At 57.3% G+C, this 26942-nt stretch overlaps 1 protein-coding gene across 2 annotated transcripts in view; it reads left to right on the forward strand.

Annotated features, from left to right (window-relative positions):
* The window catches only part of NTN1 (netrin 1), a 196451-nt gene that overhangs the window by 119598 nt on the left and 49911 nt on the right, over positions 1-26942 (forward strand). For both annotated transcript variants that reach the window (XM_084863941.1, XM_084863942.1), the window contains exon 3: positions 17150-17338. In XM_084863941.1, the coding sequence (XP_084720067.1) occupies positions 17150-17338 (189 nt within the window). The remainder of the gene's footprint in view (positions 1-17149; positions 17339-26942) is intronic.

Consider the following 26942-nt stretch of genomic DNA (forward strand, 5'->3'; position numbering starts at 1 on the left):
GGGCCGCTGGAGGAAAACCAGGCTCGGGTGCCGTGCGAACATCAGAGAAGCGAGGTGTGGGGGGCGCTCAGGACCGAGCGGTCTAACGGGCAGATGGCGACGTCGATTGGATTGGCAGCATGGAGGCTGTGGGTGACCTTAGTGTGGCCATTTCGGTGGAATAATCACAACGGAGGCAGAGGGATAACTGCAGAGCCAGCCGAAGGGAGGCCATGAGAGCTGAGCAGGGACGGCAGGACAGAGGGGCTGGGGGAGGTGTGGCTGGAGGGAGGAGCCACTGGGGCACAACTGCCAGTAGAAGGAGAGGCGAAGGGGGAACAAGAAGGGAGAGGCCGAGCATTGGCGTAGGGAGGATGGTTTATTTTTCCTGAAGGAGCCGAGGGGATAAGGATGAGAGCAGTGTGGGGGCTGGCTCTACACGGGGAGGAAGGAGGGTGCCCCCCCCCCCCGATGGAGGTGTCCTCAGGGCTGGGAGCAGCAGGCTGTCGGAGCTCTTGTTGAACGACGTCCGTTTCCTCTGAGAAGTGGCAGGTGAGGCTACACACTGCAGCTGTGGACATGAGGAGGGCGAGGCAGGGCTGGAGGTTGAAAGAGGGTGGGGAGCATTCGAAATAAGGAATTGTTCCGGGTGGCAGAGAGGGTTGACAAGTCTTAAGGACCCATTCATTCATTCACTCGCAAATATTACCGTGTCTCTACTAGGTACCAGCCAATGATGTCTAAGTCCTGGGGATGTAACAGTGAACAAAACAGACAGAAAGCATCCCTGCCCTCAAGGAGTTTAGATTAGGGGAGCATGGTAAATAAACGGGTATGTGAAGTATGTGCTATTCTATATCCTATATAATAAAAGGCTAATATGCAAATCCACCCAATGGTGGAGTGACTGGTCGCTGTGATGCACACTGACCACCAGGGGGAAGATGCCTGATGCAGAAGCTGCCCCCTGGTGGTCAGCGTGCTCCCACATGGGGAGCTCCACTTAGCCAGAAGCCGGGCTCACGGCTGGTAGCGCAGCAGTGGTGGCGGTTAAGGATGTCCAACTGCGGGCTTAGGAGATTGGGCCTGTCAGTAGGACATTCCCTGAGGGCTCCCAGACTGAAAGAGGGCACAGGTCAGACTGAGGGAAGGCACCACCCCCCCCACACACACACACACCAGTGCATGAATTTTGTGCACTGGGCCTCTAGTATAATAGAATCAGTATGTAAAGTGTGTGTATGCTGTGGACAGATATGCTATGGTAGAAGCTACGGGGTGGGGAGGGAGGCTGCAGTGGGGAGCACGGAGCAGGCCAGTGTGACCGGGAGACCCTTTGTGGTCACGGATTCACGGAAGTCCATGTTCCCTGTGGTGTGACTTCTCCAGAAGGGCTGGCTGTTTGGCTGGGGGCAGAGAAGAGAGGAGGTCATGGTGATAAAGGGGCCACACTCCCAACGACCCTGGGTCTGGACTCACCCGATTGACTCGTGCACCCAGCTCCAGGCGCACCTCCTGCACTGTGTTTTGCCAGCAGTAGCTCATCTGATAAAGGGGTGCTTGTAGTCACCATTTTCTTCAGGGACCAGGGAAGGTCAGGGGACCGGGCCCAGGTCCCACAGGGAGATTTGTTTAGGCTCCCGGTCCCCCTCTCGGCACCTCCTGCTCCTGCCTCGGTGGTGTTTGCTGATGAAACAGACCAGCAAATGGATGAAACCAAGTTCCCAGTGGGCCTAATGAATCCTGCTGCTACAGCTTGTTTGCATTTCTTAAGTTAATTCGTTTTCCAGACAGAACCACAGACCAGTGTCCCTGCCCCCTTCCCAGGGCGCCCCACCCCTGGGGCCCTCACATCCGCCCCGGGCCCTGTCGGTCGGTCTCCCAGCTCCGGGCCCAGAGGCTGGAGGGGCGAGCTGGCCAGGCGAGAGGCTGACCGTGAGGACCCTGTGTCTGGCCGGGCTCCTTGCTCCCTGGCTGGGGCCCGTGCATGCAATCCGAACTGTGGGGGGAAGTTTACGGCACAATAAAGGGAGCATGGCCCGAGTTGGGGACAATTAAAGCCATATTACTGTGGAATTACAGAGGACGCCTGGGGAATTAGCCAAATCCAAAGCAGCCAGGAGTAGCAGGGCCAAGAAATATGGGGCGTTCACATGTGGGTCCACCCCCCACCCCCAGCCCGCCTCACCCCACGTGTACAAGGAACCTGTCTAGTTCCCAAACCCCCTAATTTTAGGGCAAGAAAAGACATTTCCAAAGACTTTACCTGAGGGGAACTATTGTCATAAAAGAGGCCCCACCAAGCATGTCCCTTAAATAGTTCTATTCTTATCCAAAGCCAACCCGGGCCCCAGCAGCGGAGGTCCAGCGGGGAGGGCTAACCAACCCACCCCATGTGGCCAGGGAGGGAGGGACAAGCCAGGGCTCTGAGGGACCAGCCAGGATTCCCAGCCAGAGCCGATCAGGGTGCAAGGTTCTGTGCCAGTCACCCCCTGTGGGCAGCGTGAGCGGGCTGCCCCCTGCGGCCCTCGTCTGTGGGATGGGCTGGCCGCGCCTTCCTCACCCACTGTCTGTGAGAACGTTGGGTGGGTAACGTCAACGTCGGCCCCTGGCGTCCCCACTTTCCCATTTTATGGCCTCCCTTGGTGAGAACCATTTGAAGTTGTCCCGTGTAGGGCAGGAGGGTTAGAAGAGCAAATGTGTTTGTACTCGTTTTCCATCTTGGGCCTCCCGTGGAGAGGAAGAGGGGAAGGGTTTTGTGTCTCTGCTCGGATGGCTTCCGTGTCTTTCCTCCCTCGCCTCCGTGACTTACCTTGAGAGCAGTGGCGGATGCTTCATGATGGGGAAACTGAGGGAGATAAGTAGGGTGTGCGTGCGAGGTGGGACGCTAGGGATGCCTGCGTCTGGGGGGTAGGGGGGCAATTGTGAAGGTAAATGTAATCGTGGGTGTCTGGTACCTACCGCAGGGCAGAGAGATGACTGCGGGTGGCTCACCGGTCACTGCTGTGGGGTGGTAACATGGGTTGAGGTGGGCAGGTGATACGCTGTTCCTCCGTCAGCACTGCCCTCCCCTCCTGCCCTGCCCTCTGCTCCCCACTGCTTGCCCGCCTCATCCTTCAGACCGTGGCTGGGTGCTGCTCTCTGTCGTCCCTGTCCTGGGGCCCCCAGAGGTGCTCAGCGGGCAGTTGTAAAGGTGCATTTCTGCAAAAGATGGGCCTGCCCTCAGGCCTCTGAGATCTTGGAAGTCTGGCTGGTTTTCCAACGAAGCCACTGCTGTCGCTGCAGGCTCTTTGCGGTGAGGAAGCGGTGACCGTGGCCCCCAGGTGTGCTCTCAGGACAGGTCTTCTGCCGTCTGATAACTCAGGACACCCTCCAGAAGGAGCATTTGGTTCGTTTTCGGCAAATAAGCCCCCACATTTGCCCACAGGCCAGGTCTTCTGCCGTCTCCTTCCTGCATGCACAGTCCCTTCTGAAGGACTGAGGGTCTCTGTGGTCTGGGAGACTTCTCAGGCCCCTTCCACAAACCCAACCACAAGATTGCTATCCAGGCTGGCCCTGGCCGGGTAGCTTGATTGGTCCGATCCCCAGTCAGGGCACATGCAAAAGTCAACCAATGAATGCAGAAATAAATGGAACAACTAGTTGATGTTTCTCTTTCTCTCTCTAAATCAGTAACTTAACAAGAAAGAATATTAACAAGGCCAGCCCTAGACTCAAACCTGGGAGGTTCTCTGAGTGAGCCCAGAGGTGGAACAGAATCTTCTCGAAGGCTCTCTGAAAAGGAAGGGACTCTGTCAGTCTAGTTGGGCCTCCTCTCCTGAGCTGGAATCTCCGGCCGGTGTCCCTCTTCTGGAACGCCTCCAGGAATGGCGCTCTCTCTCTCTCTCTCTCTCTCTCTCTCTCTCTCTCTCTCTCTCTCTCTCTCTCTCCATTCTGTGCCCCATCAGCTGGAATCTGCCTTTCCTTGTCACTTTGTCAGGTCTGAGGCAGGCCACCTACTAGTACAGTCTTCAGTGATAGGATGATGTTTCATTAAAGTCTTCATTGTGATCTCATCAACACTTTACTGATATCTAAATAAAGGTTACCTACTGATTTGATTAAAATAAACTGCATTCAGAATTGGGGTTCAGAGTTCGATCAATTTCACCGTAAAGCATGTCCTGATGAAAATGGCCTGTTTGGGGTAAAGATTTGGGGTGTGGCTCCGTGGTTGAGCGTCGACTGGTCAGGGCATATGCCCAGGTTGCGGGCTTGATCCCCAGCGTGGGGCATGTGGAGGCAGCCGATCAATGATTCTCTCTCATCATTGATGTTTCTGTTTATCTCTCCCTCTCCCTTCCTCTCTGAAATCAATACAAATATTTTAAAAAAGATTTTAGGCCATCCTGGTCATAATTGCCTTCCTTCTGTTTCTCCCTAAACAGCAGCGTGAGTCCACAGGGGAGTTCTGAGGGGTATTGAGGCGTTCTAAGGAAATCCTGGCCCCTCACAGGCCTGGCGGGGACGGGCCTGTCTGCTCTGCCCTGATGGCAGAGTGTGTAGCCCGGGGTACACCTTTTGGGTCATCAGATGAGCAGGCTCGTTCCCCTCTCTCACATTTCCCGAGGTCTCAGGCAGGGTTTCTGTTCTCATTTAGCAGCTGGAGAAAGGAACCTGATTAAGGAAGGTCAGAGTGACACTGACCAAACAGGAACTGAAGTGTCAGACAAGCCTTGGGGCTCAGACAAGCCCACTGGCCTCTTCCCTGCTGGTCCTGTGGAATCCAGGGCTCTCTTAACCTCCCCTGGGACTTCTAGGTGCTGAGAAGATTAGCGTTTCCTTTGATTAAAAATTGTCACGTCTTAAGCAAAGCACAGCTTTGATAGGGGTCCACCAGGTGTTGGCGATAGGGGCATCCTTTTACTAAAAGGTATTCGCTGAAATTCCAGTTCAGCCGGGCATCCTGCATTTTTATTTTCTGAATCTGGTACCCCTCGTTGGCAAGTGAATTAGGAGAATGAGAAGGCGTGTTGGGGTTGACCTGGACCCCCCGGTTCAAATGTCTCCATAAGCATCAACCCCGAACGGTGGAGCTCACCTGGCTGTGTGTGTGGTGTTAATAGTTCTGGAAGCATTTCAGGCTGCAGGGTAGGCTGGTCTCTGAGCTTAAAAGTCCAAGTTAACCGCAGAGCTGAATTAAATGACTGGTCCAGCAGAGAGAGGGACGGTGGTGACGGGAGGGAGTGGCGTCCTGGGGATGGCACGCTTTCCCGCCTGGTGCCCGGGGCGCGGAACCCACTGCGAGTCACTCACCCCCCTCGCCTCTCCCCCTCCCGCTGGAGTCGGCCCTGCCCCTCCCGGCAGGTGGCTGGCGTGAGCCAGACTCGGTGATGGGACCCATTACAGATGGGAAATGACTCCCGGGAGCCTGGGGCCAGGCCTGGCCGGCGAGGCTGGCAAATCAGTGCTCATCTGTCCGTTTACTAAGTGTGGGGGGTGTGCACACCTCTGGGCAAAAGGCTGGGAGGAAGCCTGTGCTGCCGACAGGCATTGGCAGGGGGGCAGCCACAGGCAAAGAGGATTTCATGGCAACCTCGGCCCAGGGCGGTAGGGGTGGGGAGCTTTACTCTCATCTCTTCTACTCGGAACATTCTGGGCCTCCAGAAAGGAATTCCAGGGGCCATGGGGTTTATCAGGCGCCAAGCCACCCTGGCCTCCACGCTGGAGGTCCGGGAAGGGCCTGGAGGAGGAGCGTTCCCTCACTGCTTCCGGGTTCTTGGCAAGGTCGCGTTGCCTGCTGGGGACCCCGTTGTCTCATCTCTCCCACGACAACAGGGTGCACTGGGAAACCGTGGCAGCTGCAGCAGCCCTGGGAGCCTGCTCCTGCCTTGGGGTCACCCCCCTTCCCTGTGTGGGATAGATTTTGGGTGTGGTTTGGGAGTGGCGGGGGTGTTTCTGTAGGTTCTGTCTCTGGACCCTTATTTTGAAACCAATGCCTGTGAGGACCAGAGAACTCACATCTGGTAGCCAGTAGACAGCCACCAGAGGTTCCAGAACGGGGCAGTGACAGGTGGGTGGCGTGTTCGAAGAGGGACGACGGTGGTGGGGGGCTATTGAGCTGGGAATGACACACGGTGGGCCAGGGCTGAAGTCCCCCAGGGGGGTTCCACCACCACCACCACCACCACCACCACCACCCCCCGCCCCCCTCGCCTGGCTGCCTGGATCGGGCCCAGCCGAGGGAGGATCAGAGGAGGGACGCAGACAAAGCACGGAGGGCGGCTGGGCCCGCAGAGCCTCCTCGGCATTCCCTCCTCCTCGGAGGGGCTGCCCTCACAGAGGAGGGTGTGTGCGGCAGGAGCGGCTGCTTCCTCAGCAGCGAGAGGCCTGGGAGACATTAGGAGGGGCTTGTTTCAGAGCCTCGGGGAGGCGCGGCCGCCAAAAAAGGGCCAGAGAAAGAAAAGGCCAAGCTGTTTACAGAGAGGAAAGTCAGTGGAAAATATGATGGCGGGATCCAGCCGAGGCAGGGGATGGCCCTGCGCAGTTGGCTGGGGAGGGGCCGGTGGCCCCACACGGCGGGAGGGAGAGCACCGGGCGGTGGCTGCAATCCCGATCCCAGCCCCACAAATGCATCCCAGCCCCGCCGCCCATACCCTCCTTCCGAGGAGCAGCCTGTGTGCAGACAGCGTTACCGGGTCTCCCAGCTCCCAGCTCCGATGGCGTCCACGGACCTCTCCTCCTCAAGAAGGAGCGGGACCCACCGGCCTCCCCTGTACCCCCCTCCCCGTCGTCCCTCCTCCAGAAGCCCCAGAGGGCCTGGCTGGGTTGGGGCTCCCAGCGGCTCTTTTGTCTGACATCTTGACAAAAGGGCCCAGGCCGTTCCCAAGCCCCACAGGTGTGAAGAGCTTGTTCCCCTAGTGTTTGCTCAGCCCTATTAGTGGCCTGAAGGGCTGTTGACAGAGGGCCCCTTTGCGTGCGGCCTCGGCTAAAGCTCCCTAAGCCCTGGACAAACACAGGCCACTTATCTCCAGGGACTCCACCAGGAACGGCCCGAGGAGCCCAGAGCCGCTGGGCAGGGAGCTCCCGCCTCCCGGCCTGGCCCCGGGCTGGGCTTCTAAAGCGTCCTCCAGTGTGTGCTGGTTCGCCATGCTTCCTACCACCTTGATCCACCTCCTGTCCCTTCTGTTTCTGGTATCAGAGATAAAGCACAGGCCTGGCGGGCCGGGGTCGGAGATTCGGTGTTCCAGGTGGAGTTTTAAAAACAATGGCTGGCTTTGCAGGTCTGTCTCCCGCGGGAGGTGCAGTCAGAGGGCTCGGTGGGCTCCCCCTTGAAGACTTGGCTTCAGGAACACCTGGGTCCCTCTCGATAACTGCCCTCCTGGGAAAGCTCTCACAAGGCCTCCCAGCACCCCCCGCCCACCCCCACCACCACCACCATCACTGCCACATGCCTAAACAGGGGACTGCTGCTTTCTCCCTCAGAATGGTTCTCTCTGCCCAGTGCCCTGGAGAGTATCCTTGCCACAGCCTCTCCTTCTGGAAGACCCAGGCGGTCACCAGCCCTCTCAGCTACTCCCCTTCTGATGCTGCTCCTCTGCTGAAGCCCCCTCCCCCCATCACCTTCACCTTGAGTGATTGGAAGCCGGCATGATGCCCCTTCAGGGCCATGGTATCATCATGCCCCATCTCTGATCCACCTGGGCTGGTGGTGGCCGTACTGCCCGCGTAGTCCCACCCCTGGGGCGTGTTCTCCCCTGGAGTGCTGCCCTCCTGGACTCTAGGGTGCCCTCCTTGCTGATGGGAACCTGCCCTCACCTCCCAGGCATTATGGTGCCCTGCAGCTGTAGACTTCTAGGGCAGAAAAGAACTCAGAGCTCAACAGACCCCCGGTCTTCATTTTTTTAAAAATTGACTTTAGAGAGAGAGAGAGAGAGAGGAAGGGGTGGGAGAGAGAGAAACATCCATAGGTTCGTTCTTTGCGTGTCCTGATGGGGAATTGAACCTGCAACCTGGGTGTGCGCCCTGACCAGGAGGGGGTGTCCTGCAGCCATTTGGTATACAGGATGCTGCTCCAAAAACCGAGCCACCTGGCCAGGGACCAGTGTCTTCATTTTTCATATGAGGACGTGGAGGCTCAGGGAGGCCCCGTGGCCTTTCCGGGGTCACACACCTGGGTGAGGTGCAGGACCAGGACTGGGGCCCAGGTACCAGGTCTCCCAAACCAGGTCCAGCTCTCTCTCCTCTCATCCTTGTGTGCCGTTCAATCTTTATTTATTAACTAGAGGCCCAGTGCACGAATTTGAGCAGGGATCGGGCCCCAGCTTGTGCCCCCAGCCTTGCAGCCCTGCCTGGCACCCCACTGTGGCCTGGTGCTGCTCCCTCACCTGCTCCACCATCTCATCTGTGGGGTGATTGATCAGGGCTGTGCAGCCCGCTTACCTGCTCCACCATCTTGCTGTGGTCCCACCTCCTTGTGGCCGGTCAGGGCCAACAGCACCTACACTGCTGCCCGCTGCCAGCACTGCGTCACCAACACCTGCATGTTCCACGCCCCCTAGTGGTCAGCAAACGTCATAGCGAGCAGTCGAACTCCCAGTCAAACAATTTGCATATTAGGCTTTTATTATACAGGATAACTGCACCACCTGTGGACTCCAACATCCTTCTCTTTAGCCATCTCTTTTCTCCTCTGCATTATCAGTGGTTTTTACTGGTATTCCCGGTGTTTCTCAGAGTGTGGCCCTGGGACCAGCAGCTCAGCCTCACCTGGGCATTGTTAGCAATACAGATTCCCCAGCCCCATCTACCGATCCGAGACTCCTGAGGGTGTGGCTCAGCTGCCTGTGTTCTGATAGGCATCCTGGTGACTCTGGGCACCTGAGTTTGAGAACCATCACATGCTGGGTCTTGGGCGGGAGTTGATGGCTACTTGAATGACCCCACAGCAGCTGTGCTTCTCTGCTCAGAGGCTGACGCGTCTGAGGGGCCCCGTTTATGTTCCTTGAATAAGGAAGGGCCGAGCAGTCCTGCAGAAGCAGGTCCTGTGGGGATGTCATTGGGGGCCCCCTCTCACGCTGTGAGGTGCCACATCTTTGCTTATGTGTCCCCCCAGAGTCCCAGCGAACATCCTCACCTCTCCGGGGTCTGTCTCACTCAGCATGGACGGTTGACTCTCTTTTTAACAGAAGAACGAGTTTTCAGTTCTCCTGGCCATTTCTCCGTGATACTTTTTTTTTTTAAAAATATATCTTATTGATTTTACACAGAGAGGAATTGAGAGGGACAGAGAGTTAGAATCGTCGATGAGAGAGAAACACCGACCAGCTGCCTCTTGCACACCCCCTACTGGGGATGTGCCCGCAACCAAGGTACATGCCCTTTGACCAGAATCGAACCCAGGACCTTTCAGTCCGCAGGCCGACACTCTATCCACTGAGCCAAACCGGTTCCGGCTCAGTGATGCTTTTTAACAGTGTGTTTAAAACTAAAATGGACATGTGCACCCATCAAATGATTGCAAACCCCAGAGCCTTGCCAGGTGCCTGGTACGTCGAAGGCGCTCAGTAGACACTTCCTGAATACCCAAATCCATGAGCTACCAGGTTTGCCAAGTGCGCTTTGGTTGTTTTGCAAGTGTATCCGTGTGTGTGATGACTTCTCATGTGCCCAGCTCACATGCAGACACGAAAGGGCTCAGGCCCCGAAGTGCCTGGGCCAGTCCTGCCTCAGCCCCTTTCCCAAAAGGAGTCCTTAGCGAGCCCAGCTGTGTCCCAAGGGCTGGCAGGAGCCAAGGGGGTGGGAGGCGGGGGCTGCTCGGCTGTCTTCGGGAGAAGCTGAAAACGGGCTTAGAGTAGCCATCCCTGGGAGCAGAATGCTTAACATGTATAAACCAGGGTCAAACAGCTTCTAAATAAAAAGTATACCAAGGGGAGTAACTAAGCAGTAAATACAAACCATCTCAAACTCTTAAAGATAGTTTTCATAGTTTTATTATTCCGAAGCAGTCATTGAAGGAGGCATTTCTTTACCAAACCAGACCTCTGCCCACTACCTTCCTGGGGTCTCCCTGAGGCTTCTCTCCCCTTCAGTTCCAGTTCTGCCGCCCGGCATTAGCCACATCACTGGTGCTTGTTGGACGTGAAGGGGTCATCCAGCCAGGCCCACCCAGATCTCCTGGGTCGGAATCTCCTGGATGCCAGGGTGACCCTATGTCTGTTGCATAGGGCAGTGCTGGGTGACCCTGTGCCCGCTGCATGGGGTAGGGCTGGGTGACCCTGTGCCCGCTGCATGGGGCAGGGCTGGGTGACCCTGTGCCCGCTGCATGGGGCAGGGCTGGGTGACTCTATGCCCGCTGCATGGGGCAGGGCTGGGTGACCCTGTGCCCGCTGCATGGGGCAGTGCTGGGTGACTCTATGCCCGCTGCATGGGGCAGGGCTGGTTGACTCTATGCCCGCTGCATGGGGCAGGGCTGGGTGACCCTGTGCCTGCTGCATGGGACAGGGCTAGGTGACCCTGTGCCCACTGCAGTAGGGGCAGTGCTGGGTGACCCTATGCCCGCTGCATGGGGCAGGGCTGGGTGACCTATGCCCATTGCAGTAGGGGCAGGGCTGGCCAGACTCTTCTGTCTGGGCTCTGATTCTCTCCTCAGGCCCCGTCCTCTCTACCTCTTCCCAGAGCAAAGAAGCAGGGCCTCCCGCCTGTGGTCAGTGCCAGCAGGCAGCAGCCAGCCCGCTGGGAATGCAGAGCTGATAGGAGTGAGGGGCATGGCTGCCTGTCTGAGCAGACTGCCCAAGGGCCTCTCCGTCTGCTGGCCTGGTAAAGGCTTGGAGTGGAGAACTTCTCTCCTTCCTGGGCAGCACTCACAGCTGCAGGGTTTGCACTCAGAAAACCACCTTAGCGGTGAGGGGGGTAAGCATTTACATACCCCTGCCTGGACGGCCCAGTCTCTCTAACCCAGGCTCCTCACACTTGGTGCTGTTGACATTTGGGGCCCAGATAAGTCTGTTTTGTGTGTGTGTGTGTGGGGGGGGGGGGGGGTGGTGGTGGTGGGGAGGAGTAGAGGGGGCTGTTCTGTGCGTGTTTAGCAGCATCCCTGGTCTCTGTCCCCTCGATGCCAGTACGGTAGCACCTTCCTCCCCAGCGGTGACGACTGGAAGTGTCTCTAGGTGTTGCCATGTGTTTGCTGGGGGCACAGTCACCCCAGTGGAGAAGCGCCAGTCTAGTCCTCACCCCCTGCAGCTGTGGCCAGTAGGTCTCATGGTGCTGCCCAGCAGCCACAGATAAAACTGGGAAATGAAATGGTGAGAGAAGCAGCCCCCACCCCACCCTGCACGCGCCCACGTGCCCAGCCTGCCCCTGCGGCCTAGCCACGTGGAAGTGGCAGGCATGAGAGCTGTGCTAAGGGTGTGCAGGGACCCCGGGGCCGGGCCGACCCCCTGCCTATGGAGCCCCCAGCCTGCAGGTGGTTCGTAGGGCAGTGCCGACAGGTCAGGCCAAGCTCCCTGTTAGGCTGCAGAAACCACACGGGGAACCTTCTCAAAAGAACTGCCCTGGGAAGGAGAGGGGGATATTGGGGTGATTCTGTGTGCGGAGGGCGGAGGAGGGGCCCTGGGCCACGCACAGAGCCTCCGAGGAGACCCATCGCCAGTGGCCTTCCTGCTCCCCTGGGAACCCTGAGCCCCGTGACATTTCCGGGACCCACACCCAGATATCCTGAGAGACGGCTGGTCTAGGGCATCCTAGATATGGGTCCTTCTCCTTAAAGCACTGCAGGCTACTCGAGCAGGCAGTTAAAGCAGCAATGCAAGGTAAAAGGAATGCCGCATACCCCAAGGCCATGCCTTGTCAGGGTGTGGTCTGGCAGACCACACAATCTTTCCTTCCACCTCTCCATCCCCACTACCCACCCTCCATTTATCCACCCATCTATTCATTCACCCACCCATTTACCCGCTTACCTGCCAACTCAACCACCGATCCATCCATCCATACTCATCCAGCCCCTCACCCATTCATCACCCATCCATCTATCCACCACCCATCCATCTGTCCACCCACCTACCATCCACTCACCCATCCATTCACACACTCATCCATCGTCCGTCCATCCGTCCATCCATCCTTCCATCCATCCTTCCATCCATCCATCCATCCATCCATCCATGTTGTCTGACTTACTTTTTTGCTCTCTCTCATTTGTGCAACAAAACCATTGAGGTCTGCTCTGGGCTGGAGGGTAAAAGGCAAACACTGTTCCTCCACGGCCGCTGAGCTTGCCTGCCTGTCCCTTCACCTCCCTCCGAGGGGAGCTCTGGGCGGGGGAGCACCGTCCATCCCGTCTCCCTCACAGCTGGCGGCACAGGGCCTGGCAGGTGGCCGGAGCGCCCCTCTCTGTGTTGGATTGAACTGGCTGGGGGCGGTGCGGGGTTGCACAGTCCGGGTTGGTGGGAGCGGTTTAGGAAAAGCTTAAGGAGCGTGGTGACTGGCACATGTTCAACGAGGACATGGGAGAACTTTTCACGGAGAAGAAACTAGAACCTCGTCTCTTGGGCCTTCTTTCCTGTTGGGTTTCTGGTTAGGGGGACCTCTTCCTCCCCCCTCCTACCCCATGTTATGCCTCTGGGTCTGCAACGCAGCCACCTGCGGTGTGTCCTTGGCGATCCCCACATGACAAGTGAGGGGGCATAGAGCTTGGGGTGGCTGGGCGACCCCTGCACAGGACACAGCGCCTCACGGGGCAGCCCGTGCAGGCTCCTCAGAAGTTGTGCTGCCCCAGCCCCCACCCTCCTCCCCGGGGCTGACCTCTCAGTGCTCACAAAGCTGCCCTTTCCTTCCCGCCTTGAAATCCGATAATGAAACTAATACCCAATATTTTTGCCTCGCAGAGAGGCATGAGGTAAACAGGAAGGCGTGAGGGATTAAGGTGTCTCTGAGAAAGGGGCTGGGGACAGGTTGGGATGGGGCGACCTCTCTGTGTGGAGCAGCCGGGGGATCCAGATGCGAGCTGCTTTGCCCAGTGCATCTTTCCATCTGCGCAGAGAAAATAAAACAAAGAGAAAAGAAAACAAGCTGTAAAATCCTTTGCAGAAGGCTGAGCGTGGGCAATTGCCACTTGATGTCCCCTGAGAGCGCCGAGACCAGGGGTGGGGGTGGGGTGGATGGGGGGTTGGGGGAACCCTGCCTTTTGATGTTCAGCCTCTGAGCTTTCTTTTGTGTGACCAGTTGTTTGAAGAACCTTTTGTTGGTGTAAGGTGCCTGTGGAAGGGAGAAGCCAGCCCAGGGTTTTCCTCAGGGTGGGAGTGGGAGTCTGGGTGGGGGCGCGGGCTGGGCTCCCAGCAGGGGCTCAGAGGCTGGGGTGGTCCTATTGGGGGCCTAGGGGGGCAGCTGGAGCCATCCTGACAGAGAAGGACACAGGATTAGCATCTGCCTCCAAGAAGGACTGAGAAGACACTGCCCCTGAGGCCTCTCCCAGGATGAGGGACCAAGGGAGTGAGGCCTGGGTGATCTTTCCAGATCCCTGTCGCTGGGCAGGTGTGCCAGGCCCTGTGCCTTCTGTCTGGTAGGAAAGCCGCCCTCCCAGGCTGTAGCCTAGGCCCAGCTGTCCTTCCTTCCAGGGGCCCGGTCCTCTCCACAGGGCAGTGGACCAGGAGCCCGAGGACCTGGGTTCCAGTCCCGGGTCCCCCGTTCACTGGCTTGGTGGTCCCGGGCTGGTAGGTCACTTACCCTCGCTGAGAAGCTCCCTGTCACCTGGACCGTTTGAGAGTCCACAGGGATCATGAACTTGTGTATGCACCATGACCCCTGGTGCTGGGCGCTGGGGCTTCTCTCTCTGTACTTGGCTGAGCTCAGCCCCGAGGGCTGCGGTGCTGAGGGAGCGTCCCTGGCCTCGTGGGTCCCGCTGCTTCCACACGTCAGGCGTGAGCCGCCTTCTGTCCCCCTCTGAGCCTTCTCAGGCACCGGGCCATCCGGCCATGTTAATCCAATGACGAACGAACGGGTGCGTGACAGGGAGGGTGACTCCGGGGAGAACATTTAAAGAAGCTTATGATGACATCCCAGGAAGAAATTAAAGGGGCAGACATTTTGTGAAAACCACAAAAGTAATACCTGAATAAGAAACTGGTAAAAATATTGGCGGCTTATATAGTAGAAAGGACAAATGGTTTTCCATCCATCGTATTTAAGTGCGCTGAACGTGGTGGGAAAAACAGCACCTTGTGTGAAATCTAGGCAAATGGCACGAACAGGCAATGCACAAAACGTGAAGGGGAAACGGGAAGACAAACATGGAGAGACGTTCAGCATCACAGGCAATCAAAGACATGCAAATTAAAATCGTGTGTGTGTGTGTGTGTGTGTGTGTGTGTGTGTATGTTTTCCACACGAATTGGCAAAGATTTTTTTTTTTTTAAATGAATGCTGATACCAAATGCATAATATTGTTCTTTTCAAGGGTGTGTCCCATAGGTGTTCTCATATCCTGCTGATGGGAGCGGAAGCCTTTTTTGAGGGGAATTTGGCAGTTTGGATCCCAAATTAAAACATGTAGACTAAGGTGACCAGACGTCCGCTTTTGGCGGGACAGTCCGGATTTTTAACAATTTGTCCCTCATCCCGCCAAAAAATCAGGACTGTCCCACCAAAAGCGGGACGTCTGGTCACCTTAGTGTAGACACCAAATCTAATTACCAACTCTGTCTTTTTAAAAAAATATATATTTTATTGATTTTTTACAGAGAGGAAGGGAGAGAGCTAGAGAGCTAGAAACGTCTATGAGAGAGAAACATCAACCAGCTGCCTCTTGCACACCCCCTACCAGGGATGTGCCCGCAACTAACGTACATGCCCTTGACCAGAATCGAACCTGGGACCTTTCAGTCCGCAGACTGACACTCTACCACTGAGCCAAACCGGTTTCGGCTACCAACTCTGTCTTGAGAAACTTTCTAGACAGCCGTCATCAGATAAGAGGAACCTTTTGGGAGTGCAGAGGTGGTTGTCGGTGTGTTGTTCATAACAGTGAAACACTGGGAGGGAGCAGCTCAACCACCCAACCAGCCGGGGAGGCCCTGAGCTTCACTGCACCCTCTGCAGATCCAGGCGGCCCCGTGACACGTGTCCGGACGGTGGTGGACTAGATAGGCTTTCAAAATCAAGAAGAACGTTGCCTGACACTAAAAATGTTCACCCTCATGAGGAGTGAGGCCACAAGCCTGAGATGCCCACGTGTAATCCGTGTCTGCAGAGTTAAACTGCTCCACAGCTGAGCCAAAGTGTTCATTCGAGTCGGCGAGGACGGACCCCGTGTTAGCAGCAGTCGGTGGAAATTTGAGTGCAGTTTTTTTCCTTTCTGCTTTTGTTTTCCAAATGCCTGGCATTAAACACGTCTTTCCTCAGAAACTACATAAGATGCCACTTAAAACAAGCCTAGCCCCAAAGAGGGGCAAATTATGGTGCAGAGTGAGCAAGATCGGGCGGATCTAAGGTCGAGTTATCTCGGCGTCAGAGACCCGAGGGGGAAGCGGGCAGCGCGCTTCCCGGGGCGGCGTGAGGAGGGCCGGGGGCCGTGCCGATGCCCGGGGAGCCCGTGGCCCTCGTGCCTAAGCCAGGCTGGTGGAGGTGACAGTGGAGACCAGTCCGGGAGGGTGAGCAGGTGGCAGGCAGGTGAGGAGAGGGCTTGGGAGGAGTGGATCCTCAGAGGCCAGGAAAGTCATAGCGGGGGCAGGCAGGAGCTCCTCACACAGGGCATACCTAGGCTGAAGCAAGTTTGCTGGAGCTTAAGAGCGAGAAGTGGGAGCAGAATCAGCGTATCGAGAGCCCTCGAGGCCGTGTGAAATGACTTCGATTTTATACAGAGGCAAACCTGGGAGCCACTGAAAGAGCTCAGTAGGGAAAGGGCATCCTCAGATGCTTCAAGCTCTCCTGTTCTGAGAACAGCCTAGCCCAGTGGTTGGCAAACTGCGGCTCTCGAGCCACATGTGGCTCTTTGGCCCCTTGAATGTGGCTCTTCCACAAAATACCATGGCCTGGGCGAGTCTGTTGTGAAGAAGTGGCGTTAGAAGACGTTTAAGTTTAAAAAATTTGGCTCTCAAAAGAAATTTCAATCATTGTAGTGCTGATATTTGGCTCTGTTGACTAATGAGTTTGCCGACCACGGGCCTAGAGTAACCTGTTTATTTAAACTAGGCAGGTGACCCGCAGGCTGGGAGTTTGACACGCTTGGCCTAGGCAGTGTTTCCCAAACTTTTGACATATGTGTACCCCTTCTATAATTTTTGTAACACTGAATATCCCTCGCACTCATGAGAGCGTAGAATTAGGCGCAGCTAAGCACGGTGCAGTGCATATCCCCACCAAACTCTGGTGCAACGCGTACCCCCACCAAACTCTTCCTGTACCCCTGGGGGTACGCGTACCACACTTTGGGAAACACTGGCCTAGAGAGCTCAGCTCAGGAGACAGACGACGGGCTGCGGTCTGGCAGCCCGGAGAGCAGTGAATGGATTTGGAGGACGCACCTCTGGGTCCTAGTGTGGACCCCAAAGTCCAAGCTGATTTCATTGATCTGGGAGTCAGGAGCGCAGAGGCGGTCCTGTGGCTGTGAGGGGTGAACAAGGGAAAGGGTGCTGAACCCTGAGGAGCAGGAGGGACCCGCAGAGGGAGGAGGGAGGGCGGAAGGAAGGCTGGGGTCCTGTGCGGCAGGTGGCTTGCAGCTGCCACCTTCTCCCTGTGCCTGGTTTGGTCTTTCCTATGTGTGTGCCTTGGTGTCCGGCTCGGTGGCCACACTCCCTCCTCCCAGGACACCAGCCAGATTGGATGAGGGCCCGCCCTCACTGCCTCATTGTAACATAACCACCTCTTTCAAGCCCTGTCTCCAAACACGTCGCATTCTGAGGTCCGGGGTTAGGGTAGCATTGGGATGGAGGAGGCACAAGACAGCCCTTGGCAAGCGGGATTTGGGCCCAAGGAGATGCCCGGTCCCCTCCCACCCGAGTGTGTCTGGGGGGCCGGTGCTGAGGGAGAGGAAACCTCCCGTGGTGGGGCACTGCCAGGCGTCCGGGAGCGCGTGTGGGTGACGCGGGAGCCCAGGAGAAGCTCTGCCTCGTCCGTCTGCGGTGGAGGCGGGGGCTCGGGGGCAGTCTCCGGGCCCCGGGTGCCCCTTCCTGATGCTCTCCCTGCCCCTCCACAGCCTGCAGCTGCAACCTGCACGCCCGGCGCTGCCGCTTCAACATGGAGCTCTACAAGCTGTCGGGGCGCAAGAGCGGGGGTGTCTGCCTCAACTGCCGCCACAACACGGCCGGCCGCCACTGCCACTACTGCAAGGAGGGCTACTACCGCGACATGGGCAAGCCCATCACCCACCGGAAGGCCTGCAAAGGTAGGCGGCGGAGGCGGGGCCGCGGGCACCCTGTCCCCTCTCTTTCCTCGGTGCTTCTCCTTTCCTATTGCGTTTGTCCATGATCGCACACGCGCCTGCCTGCCTGCACGCACGCACGCACGCACGCACACTCGGCCGCCCTGGCATTCGGAGGTGTAGGCCCAAACAAAGGGGCGATGCAGAAGGGACTGGGAGGAGAAGAAAGGAGGTGTGATCTCCGGGAGGGTGCAGGCCGCCCTGCCCCCGCCCAGCTGCTCGTCCCTCGCACAGGTGTGCTGCATACCACAGGGCGGGGGTCAGGTTCGCCGGGCTTACCGCCGCACAAAGGACTCTATTTTACCAGAACCGGGCAGGCGGATTTCTTTGGATGTTGCGTGCCCCTCCGGCCCCACCCCCAGCTCGCCCAGACAGACAGCGCAGCTCCGGGGGCAGGGTCGAAGGGGGAGCATTTAATCCACCTGCAAGTAGCCTTACCGTGAACGGGAGAAGGAGACTGTTTTCGTTCACAGAAGCAAGCCCTCCTGGCTGCACACGGCGTGTTTGTTTTCAATCCCACCAACACAAACGAAGCGATGGTGAGATGGCTCAGAGGAGCTGATGAAAAGCTGGGGAACTGCAGGGTATTGGGGAGAAGTGAGCCCCGCCCCACATTAGCTGCTGGGAATTCCAGGAATCAGGGCTCCTTGGGTCCAGAATTTGGAGCCTGGAGCCAGGGCTTGCTGTGAGCATGGCTTCCCAAGGTGATATCTCTGAGGGCTCTTGGGGGACACGTGAGGGACCCCAGCCATGGCAGACTCGGGCCCAGACGTTGAGCTGCAGCAGAGAAATCCTTCTGTGGCCGCTGCTTAGCCTTTGGACGAAGCCAGAGTATCATCTTCTCAACAGGAATCCACCGGATGTCGGGCACTGGTACGCAGGACAACTATACGATCCGCAGGCCCCGTGCAAAATGAAAACCCAGGGCTTCATGCCTGGCCGGCGTGACTGAGGGGTTGAGCGTCCACCTATGAACCAGGAGGTCGCTGTTCAATTCCTGGTCAGGGCACGTGCCTGGGTTTCGGGCTCCTTCCCCAGTAGGGGGAGTGCTGGAGGCAGCTGATCAATGATTCTCTCTCATTACTGATTTTCTATCTCTCCCTCTCCTTTCCTCTCTGCAATCAATAACACACACACACACACACACACACACACACACAAAAGAAAGGAAACACAGGGCTTCTTGTTCAGGAATTACTGAGGATTTCAAAATGGCAACATCAGAACTTCCACCAAGCATGTGACCTTCTGAGCATGTGGCTCATGAAGTTGGCCTTGCTTGTATGAAACACTTTTCTTAAAAACAAGCAAACAGAAAACCACACACACACACACACACACCAAAAACACACTCCACAAACCCACAAAAACAAAGCAGGCCAAAACCGGTTTGGCTCAGTGGTAGAGCGTCGGTCTGCAGACTAAAAGGTTCCAGGTTCGATTCCTGTCAAGGGCATGTACATTGGTTGCGGGCACATCCCTGGCAGGGGATGTGCAGGAGGCAGCTGGTCGATGTTTTTCTCTCTCATCGATGTTTCTAGCTCTCTATCCCTCTTCCTTCCTCTCTGTAAAAAAAAATCAATTGAATATATTTTTAAAAAATAAAACAAAAAACAAAACAAAACAAAACAGCAGGTTCCCAGTCTGCATCTTCTGAGAGAAATCCCTTCGATTCCAAACGAACAGGTAGGTGGCTCCGAGAGCTCCCCTCTCAGATCTGTGGGCTGAAGGCTGCCTCTGGTGGTTGTCCAGAGAAACGTAAGCATACAGGTAGTTGGGCTATTTCCATATCAAACAATAACTCATCCAGGTGAGAACCCCTTCCTTCCCCCCCCCACCACTCCCTCCCCCCAGGAGACTTGAGCAGGGACCAAGGAAGTGGCCTGGGCAGAGGGACCCAAACAAGGCCTGCCGTGGCAGGAAGGCCTGAGCAGGGACATGACCAGGGAGTGAGGGCTTTGGCTTGTCAGAGAGCATAATTGAAGGTAATCCAACCCCTTCACCTATGCCCCAGTGCTCATTGTCTTTCCCTGACAGAAGAAATTGAAGCCAACAGCTGCTTGCACACAGATATCTTGGGGATTTAGCCAACAAATTTTGATCAAGAGTGGCCACTCAGCTGGATAAATGGGGAAACTGGCTGGTGGGCGAGAAGGTCTGGGCTCTCCGTGTCAGTTTCTGCTGTCAGAGCGGGGGAGGTGTGTCCCCTGGAGAGACAGGAAGGAGCATCTTGGCCGTCTTGCCATTTGCCTCCCCCTCCTCTCCTCTGTTACGCTTTGAGTGACATGTCAAGAAGCCACAGGATTCTGGGACCTGGAGGCCATTCTCTGGGGCTCTACCACCTGGGTGAATGATGTGTGGACACCCAGCTTCCAGGAGGAACAGATGCAGGCAGGCAAGGGTGTGGCCGGCCTTATTCCACACCCTTTGGCCAGCGTGGGGGCTGTGTGCTCCCTCTCAGCCCCGGATAGCAGCTGCCCGTCTTGGCGGGAGCACAGGGAGAAGAACCCTCAGAGGAGGAGGAATGGATGGATGGATTCTGCTCAGAAGGATTCCTGCATTTTCAACTGGGCAAAGTGACAGAAAGGGGCGGGAACTCTCAGTGTGTCCTGATTGGTGAGGAAAAACAATGCTTCCAGGATCCTGCCACCTGATTGGTGAGGCGAAATGCTACGTGGCCGGTCCTCACACTGATTGGTGGGGGAAAGTATTACCCGAAGGGCTTGGTGGTGGTGAAAAGCCACTGCCTGAAGAATGGCTCTCTGAGTGCTGAGCAAGAAGAATGTGACCTGATGGTTCCAGGTTCCCCCTCTGCTCTGCTTTTCCGGATGTCACCCCCGCTGGGCAGGCATGTGGGGACTTTGAATCCTCAGTCCCCTCTCAGGATACTGCTCAGCTGAGAGAGGCCCTGCAGTCTTGTCAGGAGCCGAGATGCTGGCGGGGCAAGTACACCCCTGAGATCTGCAGGTGGAGGTCTCTTCGTCCTCTCCAGGGAGCCCGCTGCCTTGCCTTCCCCGGACTGGATGGTTTAAGGCAACGGTAGGCAAACTGCGGCTCTCGAGCCACATGTGGCTCTTTGGCCCCTTGAGTGTGTGGCTCTTCCACAAAATACCACGGCCTGGGCGAGTCTATTTTGAAGGAGTGGTGTTAGAAGAAGTTTAAGTTTAAAAAATTCGGCTCTCCAAAGAAATCTCAACAGTTGTACCGCAGATATTGGGCTCTGTTGACGGATGAGTTTGCTGGCCACTGGGTTAAGGAAGTGGTTCCTTTGGCAGAAGCATTTGGCCGGGTATTTTGATCTCCCAGGGTTTGCTCTCAGAAGCTTCTCAAAACCTTGTCGCCGAGGAGCCCCCCTCCTACCCCCCCCCCTCCCCCGTGCCCTGGCCTCCTGGGGTTGACCTGGGCCCAGCCTGCAGGTGAAGGCTGAATGCGTCCTCCTTTGCTCTGTTTCCGGTGCATTTTCTGGGGGAACTGAAACCACTGCCCGTGGCTCCGGACTCAGGAGGTTGGCAATTGAGCTGAGGAATGGCCTCAGGGCCCTCTTCACCGCCCGACTTCCCAGGGCCTGGGAGGGGCCCGGCGGGGGGCTGAGGCCACCCATATGCTCCTGGCGATTGGCTGACTCCCAGCCCTGCTCAGTCCAGAGCAGGGGTGGACCCAGACAGGAACAGTGCGGAGCAAGGGCCTTCGATTCCAGACGTTACTGTGCCGTCCCCCATCTGGGAAGTTTCGTAGCAACAAATTTGTTGGGTGCTTTCCCCTCTCCAGTGGTTCAGAACCGAGCCCCGGCTGGCGGGGCTGGCGCGTACAAAGGCCTGTAATAAACATGCCCGGGAACAGGCGGCTGCACTCCCCGGCTATTCAGCGCGATTTCACAGCCCCGCGAAGGCCTCATTATGGTGCGGGCCGTTGTCCCATACAAAGTCAGCGGAGATGAATCTCTCTCTTTTCTCCCCAGAATGGCTTGTGAATGATACGCGTCCCGGAATCTGTCAAGCGATAGGGGGTTTTGTTTGCCATTTGTCTTCTTTATGGACTGGGGGGGCGCCTTCTCTTTGGAGCCGGCAAAGAAGACGGTGCCCGTTTCACCATCTCAGCTGGGCCCCCCATTTAAGCGATATTAATTTATCATCTCCCCAAACCATCTGTGATGGATAAAGACATTCCAGGAGTCTCCCGTGAATCGCATCGCGATGAGAATTAAGAAGTGAACCGCCACGTCCAGCACCCCACACAAAGGGCTTCGTTCCATCTCACCGAGCAGCCCGATTCTTTCACTCGCAGCCCTGCCCCCTTCAAGTCCAAGGTCTACGCTGCTGAGTGCCGGCGGCTGGGAGGGTGCACGTCTCAGGAGATGCAGGCGGTGGGAGCAGAGGAACAGGGGGCCACTCTCCTGGCCGGCGCACACCTGCTGCTCCCACCCACCCCCTGCCGCTCTGCCGAGCTTGGGGAGGAAGCAAGCGTCTTGGGCCGGCTCTCGGCTCCCTGCCCTCCGTGTGCAGCTTTCCGTTTCTCTCCTTTCCCGTCACATCCGGGCATCCTCAGCACAGCAGGTCCTGGAATAACATCATCGCCTTCCATGTCGTTTTGTTGTAAGGTGGATGAGAAACTGTAGGACAGTGTTAGGCAAACTCATTAGTCAGCAGTGCAAACCTTGGCTCGTGAGCCGCATGTGGCTCGAGTGCCGCAGTTTGCCAACAACCACTGCTGTAGGAACTTCACTGGTGAATCTCCGTTCGCCTTGAGTCATGTTGGTTCCATTATGCGTTACTTCACTCAGAGTTGCGGAAGCTGTTGACGGTGTCTGTATCTCTTCCCTGACCTGTGTGGAGGTTCTCGCCCTTTTGGCTGCGCTTTGGAATCGCCTGGAGATTTGGAAATGCTGGCGCCTGAATTCTGCCCCCAGAGATTCTGGTTTAATTCTTGGGCCCGGTGGGCCCTGGGAACCTGAGAAGCTTCCCAAGATGGGGCAGATGTGTAGCCCAGGTGAGAACCAGGGCCGCGGGAGAGAAGAGAGGACAGTCTCACTCTTGCGTTGAGAAAGGCGGCCCAGGCTCCAGGTTGATTCTTTTGAGGGAAGAGGCTTATTATCAGTAATTTAAATATATATATTTTTTAATTTTTGTTCTTTTATGGCTCTCCTGATGAAAACTGGGTGGAGGGGGTGCGTATTTAAAAATTTTAAATTTAAATCTTGCCAGGTGAGACTGGGAGCTGACCTAGGCAGCCGAAGTGCTAGTGTCCGGGTGAGAGCGTGGGACCGGGCATGTGCACCCGTGTGTATGTCTGGATTTGATCATAGTCAAATCAGGGTTAGGAACCTGGGACCTCACCCCTTCCTGACCCTAAGGCAGGGTCCATGCACCCCACAAAAGCCTAAAAGCATCTCACACACCCCTCTTTGCACTCTGTGGGTCCCTGGCCACGTTTCCATTTTTTTTATCATCACTTCCGGGGTGCAGGTGCAGGGCGGTCACCTTAGGCAGGAAGGTACTCAGTGGCTGGAGCAGCTCCCAGCTCAGAGGGCAGAGGCCACAGCCAAGGAGTGGACTGTGCTAGGGTGCAGTTAAGGCCAGTGCCCCTGGGAGGGAGGAAGGGAGAAGAGAACATCCCCATGGAAGCTCCACACTCAACGCCAACTGTGGCCTCTGGGCCTCCTGGTCCCCGGGGGTGGGGGGAGGATCGGAAACCCCCATCTCCATATTAGGCTCTAGGTTTAAAGCCTGGGGGAAGTCATGTGACCTCCCTAGACCTCAGTCTCTCACCTCTGAGTCATATTCAGATGTATGGTCTCTGAGTCCCGGTCAGCTTTGACATTCTACACGCCACATGCTCTTTTTAAATAAGCGTCTCATCGGTCCCTGGTGCAGCAGGACTCTGTCCTGCCTCAGGGAAGCTTGTGAGCTGAGAACGTGGGCAAGCTGGCAGGCACCGGGCAGAGGGGCTTTGCTCCCAAGGTTTTTACAAATGAGGAGTCCCTGCTCTAGGGCCCCGGCCCACACAGCACTCCTGCCCAAACAGTACCCGGTCCACACAGCACCCCGGCCACACAGTGACCCATGCTAAAACGGGATCTTCAGGCCTAGCCCTTGGTCTCATCTCCCAGGGCACCCTTGGGGTGCCAGTTCGGCCTCTGAAGGCTGCTCTCAGCCCAGTGCCCTGGCCTTGAGCTCCTCTGCTGATGGAGGGCATGTCACCTGGGACACAGCCTTTGTCAGCAGCAGATGGCTCCAGCCAACAGCCTGGGGGTGGGTGGCTTTTCACATCCGGGAGTTAGAGACCAGGACTCCAGGTCCATCCCTGGGCAATGTATGTCCTCCTCGGTGCCTCCGTTTTCTCATCTGAAAATGCTGTCAACAATAGTTCCTCCTCCCTCAGGATTATGGTGGCGACTACATGAAATGACATGGAGGAGGCTCCTGGCGTGTGTCACCCACACCTGCTAGCCGGCAGGACTATCTGTACAATTAGCGGAAAGTAGAACAAGCAGGCACACGGATTTCCTCGGCTCTCCTCCTCCTCCTCCTCCTCCTTCTTCAATATATATATTACTGATTTTTTACAGAGAGCAAGGGAGAGGGATAGAGAGTTAGAAACATTGATGAGAGAGAATCATTGATCAGCTGCCTCTTGCACACCCCCTTCTGGAGATGTGCCCCCAACCAAGGAACATGCCCCCGACCGGAATCGAACCCTGGACCCTTCAGTCCGCAGGCCGACGCTCTATCCACTGAACCAAACCGGTTTCAGCTCCCTCAGCTTTTCTGTTGCCTTAGTTCTTTCAGTGAGCGGGGTGCCTCTCACTTTGGAGGGCTCAGCCCCCGTGGGGACTCGGAGGCAGATTCCCACAGGAACGGGCCAGCCCCCGGGGTTTGTCCGAAGGCTGTTGCACACTCCGGATAAAGGCTTTGCACACCGGGGGAGCAAGAACGGCAAACACGTCCAACGGCGGAGATGAGTGTCCGGCAGCTGTTCGGGAGGCCCTGTGCGAAGAGGTGGGGACAGGCCGCGTGTCTGAAGGCGAAAGTGCCGCTGGAGAGATCCCCCCCTGCCCGCCTGCCTGCCCCGGGCCTGTGCGGGCGGACTCCCCGCCCCCGCCCATGGGGAGCCATCTGCAGGAGCCGGGCCTGTCCCTCGCTGTAAATCAGGTGCAGGGAGACTGTAGTTAACCGGATCAGGAGGGTCAAATAACCCGGTTTGGGATTATGGGGCGCCCCTCCCCTTCCACTTCCTGCTGTCTGCACCTTGATCCGAGAGTGGCAGGGTAGAGGAGAGGTCGCACCACTTGAAACATTTATGCTTTTGTGCCTCGTTAGCGACTGCTGGGAGCAAGAAAAGCAGAGCTGTGAGGGGGTGGACACACACAGCTGAGCTGGCTGGTGGATTATCTGTGGACGGAGTACTCCTCGCCCCTCGCCCCCTCGTTAGCACGGGAACGCGAGAGCAGGGGGTGCTCTGGGGTCAGGCTGGGCCCCAGGATGGTCTTCCCCGCTCGCCCCCTTCTTTCTTCCATACTCACGGGTACATCAGATAGCCGTGCCCCATGGGGAGGGCTGGGCAGATTTGCCCCGAGTTTGGTCTTTGATTGCACCCGTATGTAGGGAGCACGTGCTTGCTCTCTGGGGGGAGGCTGACGATGAAGGAGAAGAAGAGCATAAAGTTATTATATGTTGTGGTGAGTTACAGGGAGGAAATAAGGAGTGCAAGTGGGGGCAGCTGCTCTACAAGTGGCCAGGGAGGGCCTCTTTGAGGGCCGGACGTCAGGGTTCAGGCCCGAAGCTGCCCTTCACTCCTGGCTGGTGGCCTGAGCGGCCTTGGGTGACGTCTGAAGTGAGGATCGGTGCTGAGGTCTGTGGCCATTCCCTCTCCCGCCCTCCTGCCTGGAGCTCCTCTGGGAGCCGGGCACCAGGCCGCTCCCCTCTCCTGTGTCCTGAGGTCACTGCCATCCGAAGGCCCTTAGAGCCAGATCGTCAGGAAAAGCAGCCAGACACCCTCCCAGGGTGGCCCCCCAAAACCACCGTGTGAGCCACCATGAGAGGGGGCAGCCTGGACAGACACTGGAGGAAACAGGGGAAGGAGCTGCCGGAGACCAGCAGCCTGCGGTGGGGACTGTCTGCCTGCCCGTCACCCCGCCAGAGCTCCGGGGTCCTGCTGGGCTGCTCTTCCCCGGCAGAGAAACCGAGTCTCAGGGAGGACATCCTGGCACTACTCGGTGGACAACGGTGTCCGGCAGGGCGGCCGGTGGGTGTGGACGGGAGGCGTGCTGTGCCCGGCAGTATAAGCGAGCCAGCGCCCGAACCCTCGGGGGAGGGGACACTGCCACGCCTGCAGCAGTGGGGGATGGTCCCGGCTCAGACAGCAAACCCTAGGCTAGTGGTCGGCAGACTCGTTAGTCAACAGAGCCAGATGTCAACAGGACAACGATTGAAATTTCTTTTGAGAGCCACATTTTTAAAACGTAAGCTTCTTCTAATGCCACTTCTTCAAAGTAGACTTGACCAGGCTGCAGGGCCAGCTGCTCAGAGTCTTTGCAGATCTCAGGAGAAAGATTGGGAAGCCGAGATGAAGCACCCTCTCCTTGAATCAAAAGATGGTCCTTGAGCGGTGCCCGCTCCACCCAGCAGACAGCTGCCCCCACAGCACAGAGGGTGGCCTCCGCTCCACCGGCTCCACCGTACCTCAGCGGGCGCAGCTGAGAAGTCACAGCTGTGGGGGGCCGCGGGGGAGGGTCACAGTCCTCCTACTGCGCCCCGACTTCTGCTCTGGACCAGCTCCCACCACAGTAGAGGTCCCTGGACTGATGGTGGTGCCCCCGGGTGACCTCGCTCGGACCCTTCAGTCCCCGAGCAGCCTCTGGTGACCTCTGCCAGCCAAGTCCAGGGGTCTGAAGTCCAGCGCAGGCAGCGAGGTTTGGTCACACAGAGAGGAGGCCTCTCGGCCTCGGCAGCCAGCTTGTGAGAGCAGGCCAGGGCGTCAGCTGGCGGGAGCCTCAGCCCACATCCAATGGGTGCCCGGTCAGGAGCTCGGGACAGCAGGGTCCTGTGCTGTGGCCTCTGCTTTCACCTGGCAGCTGAGACACGCCGCCCACGCGTGAATGCCCTTCCCGTCACGGGGACGTGGAGGCCGAGGGGAAGGTCAGCGTGTTCTCCCACCGTCCCTCCTCATACCACCCACGAGGCGCAGTCTGTTCTTACTGAGTGGAACCAAACAAGACAAAAACAAGAAGGAAAGAAAACAACAGTGAGGCATGGACTTGAATTCGGGGCAGATTTAAGAAGACAGGTTTCCAGCAGACGGGTTCACAGAGGCGAGATGGGAGCAGGCATCTTCTTCCTCTGTGGGGCCAGCACTGAGGGACCCCTCGGTCCACCAGCCGCCTGCGTGGCACCCAGGGCCTCTGTCCCGGGCCTGTGCCCCTGCCTCTCCCCTGCCAGGGGGCACCCACAACCAGGAGCCCACTCCTCCAGGAGCTTCAGGAAGCCACACGTGTCCAGACACAACTTCAGCAAACATCTCCTCACATTCCTCTCCTCCCTGCTCTCCTCCTGCCTCCTTCCTCCTCCGATTC

Source organism: Pipistrellus hanaki, assembly GCF_964339955.1.
Source record: "Pipistrellus hanaki genome assembly, chromosome: 16".
Classification (NCBI taxonomy): Eukaryota; Metazoa; Chordata; class Mammalia; order Chiroptera; family Vespertilionidae; genus Pipistrellus; species Pipistrellus hanaki.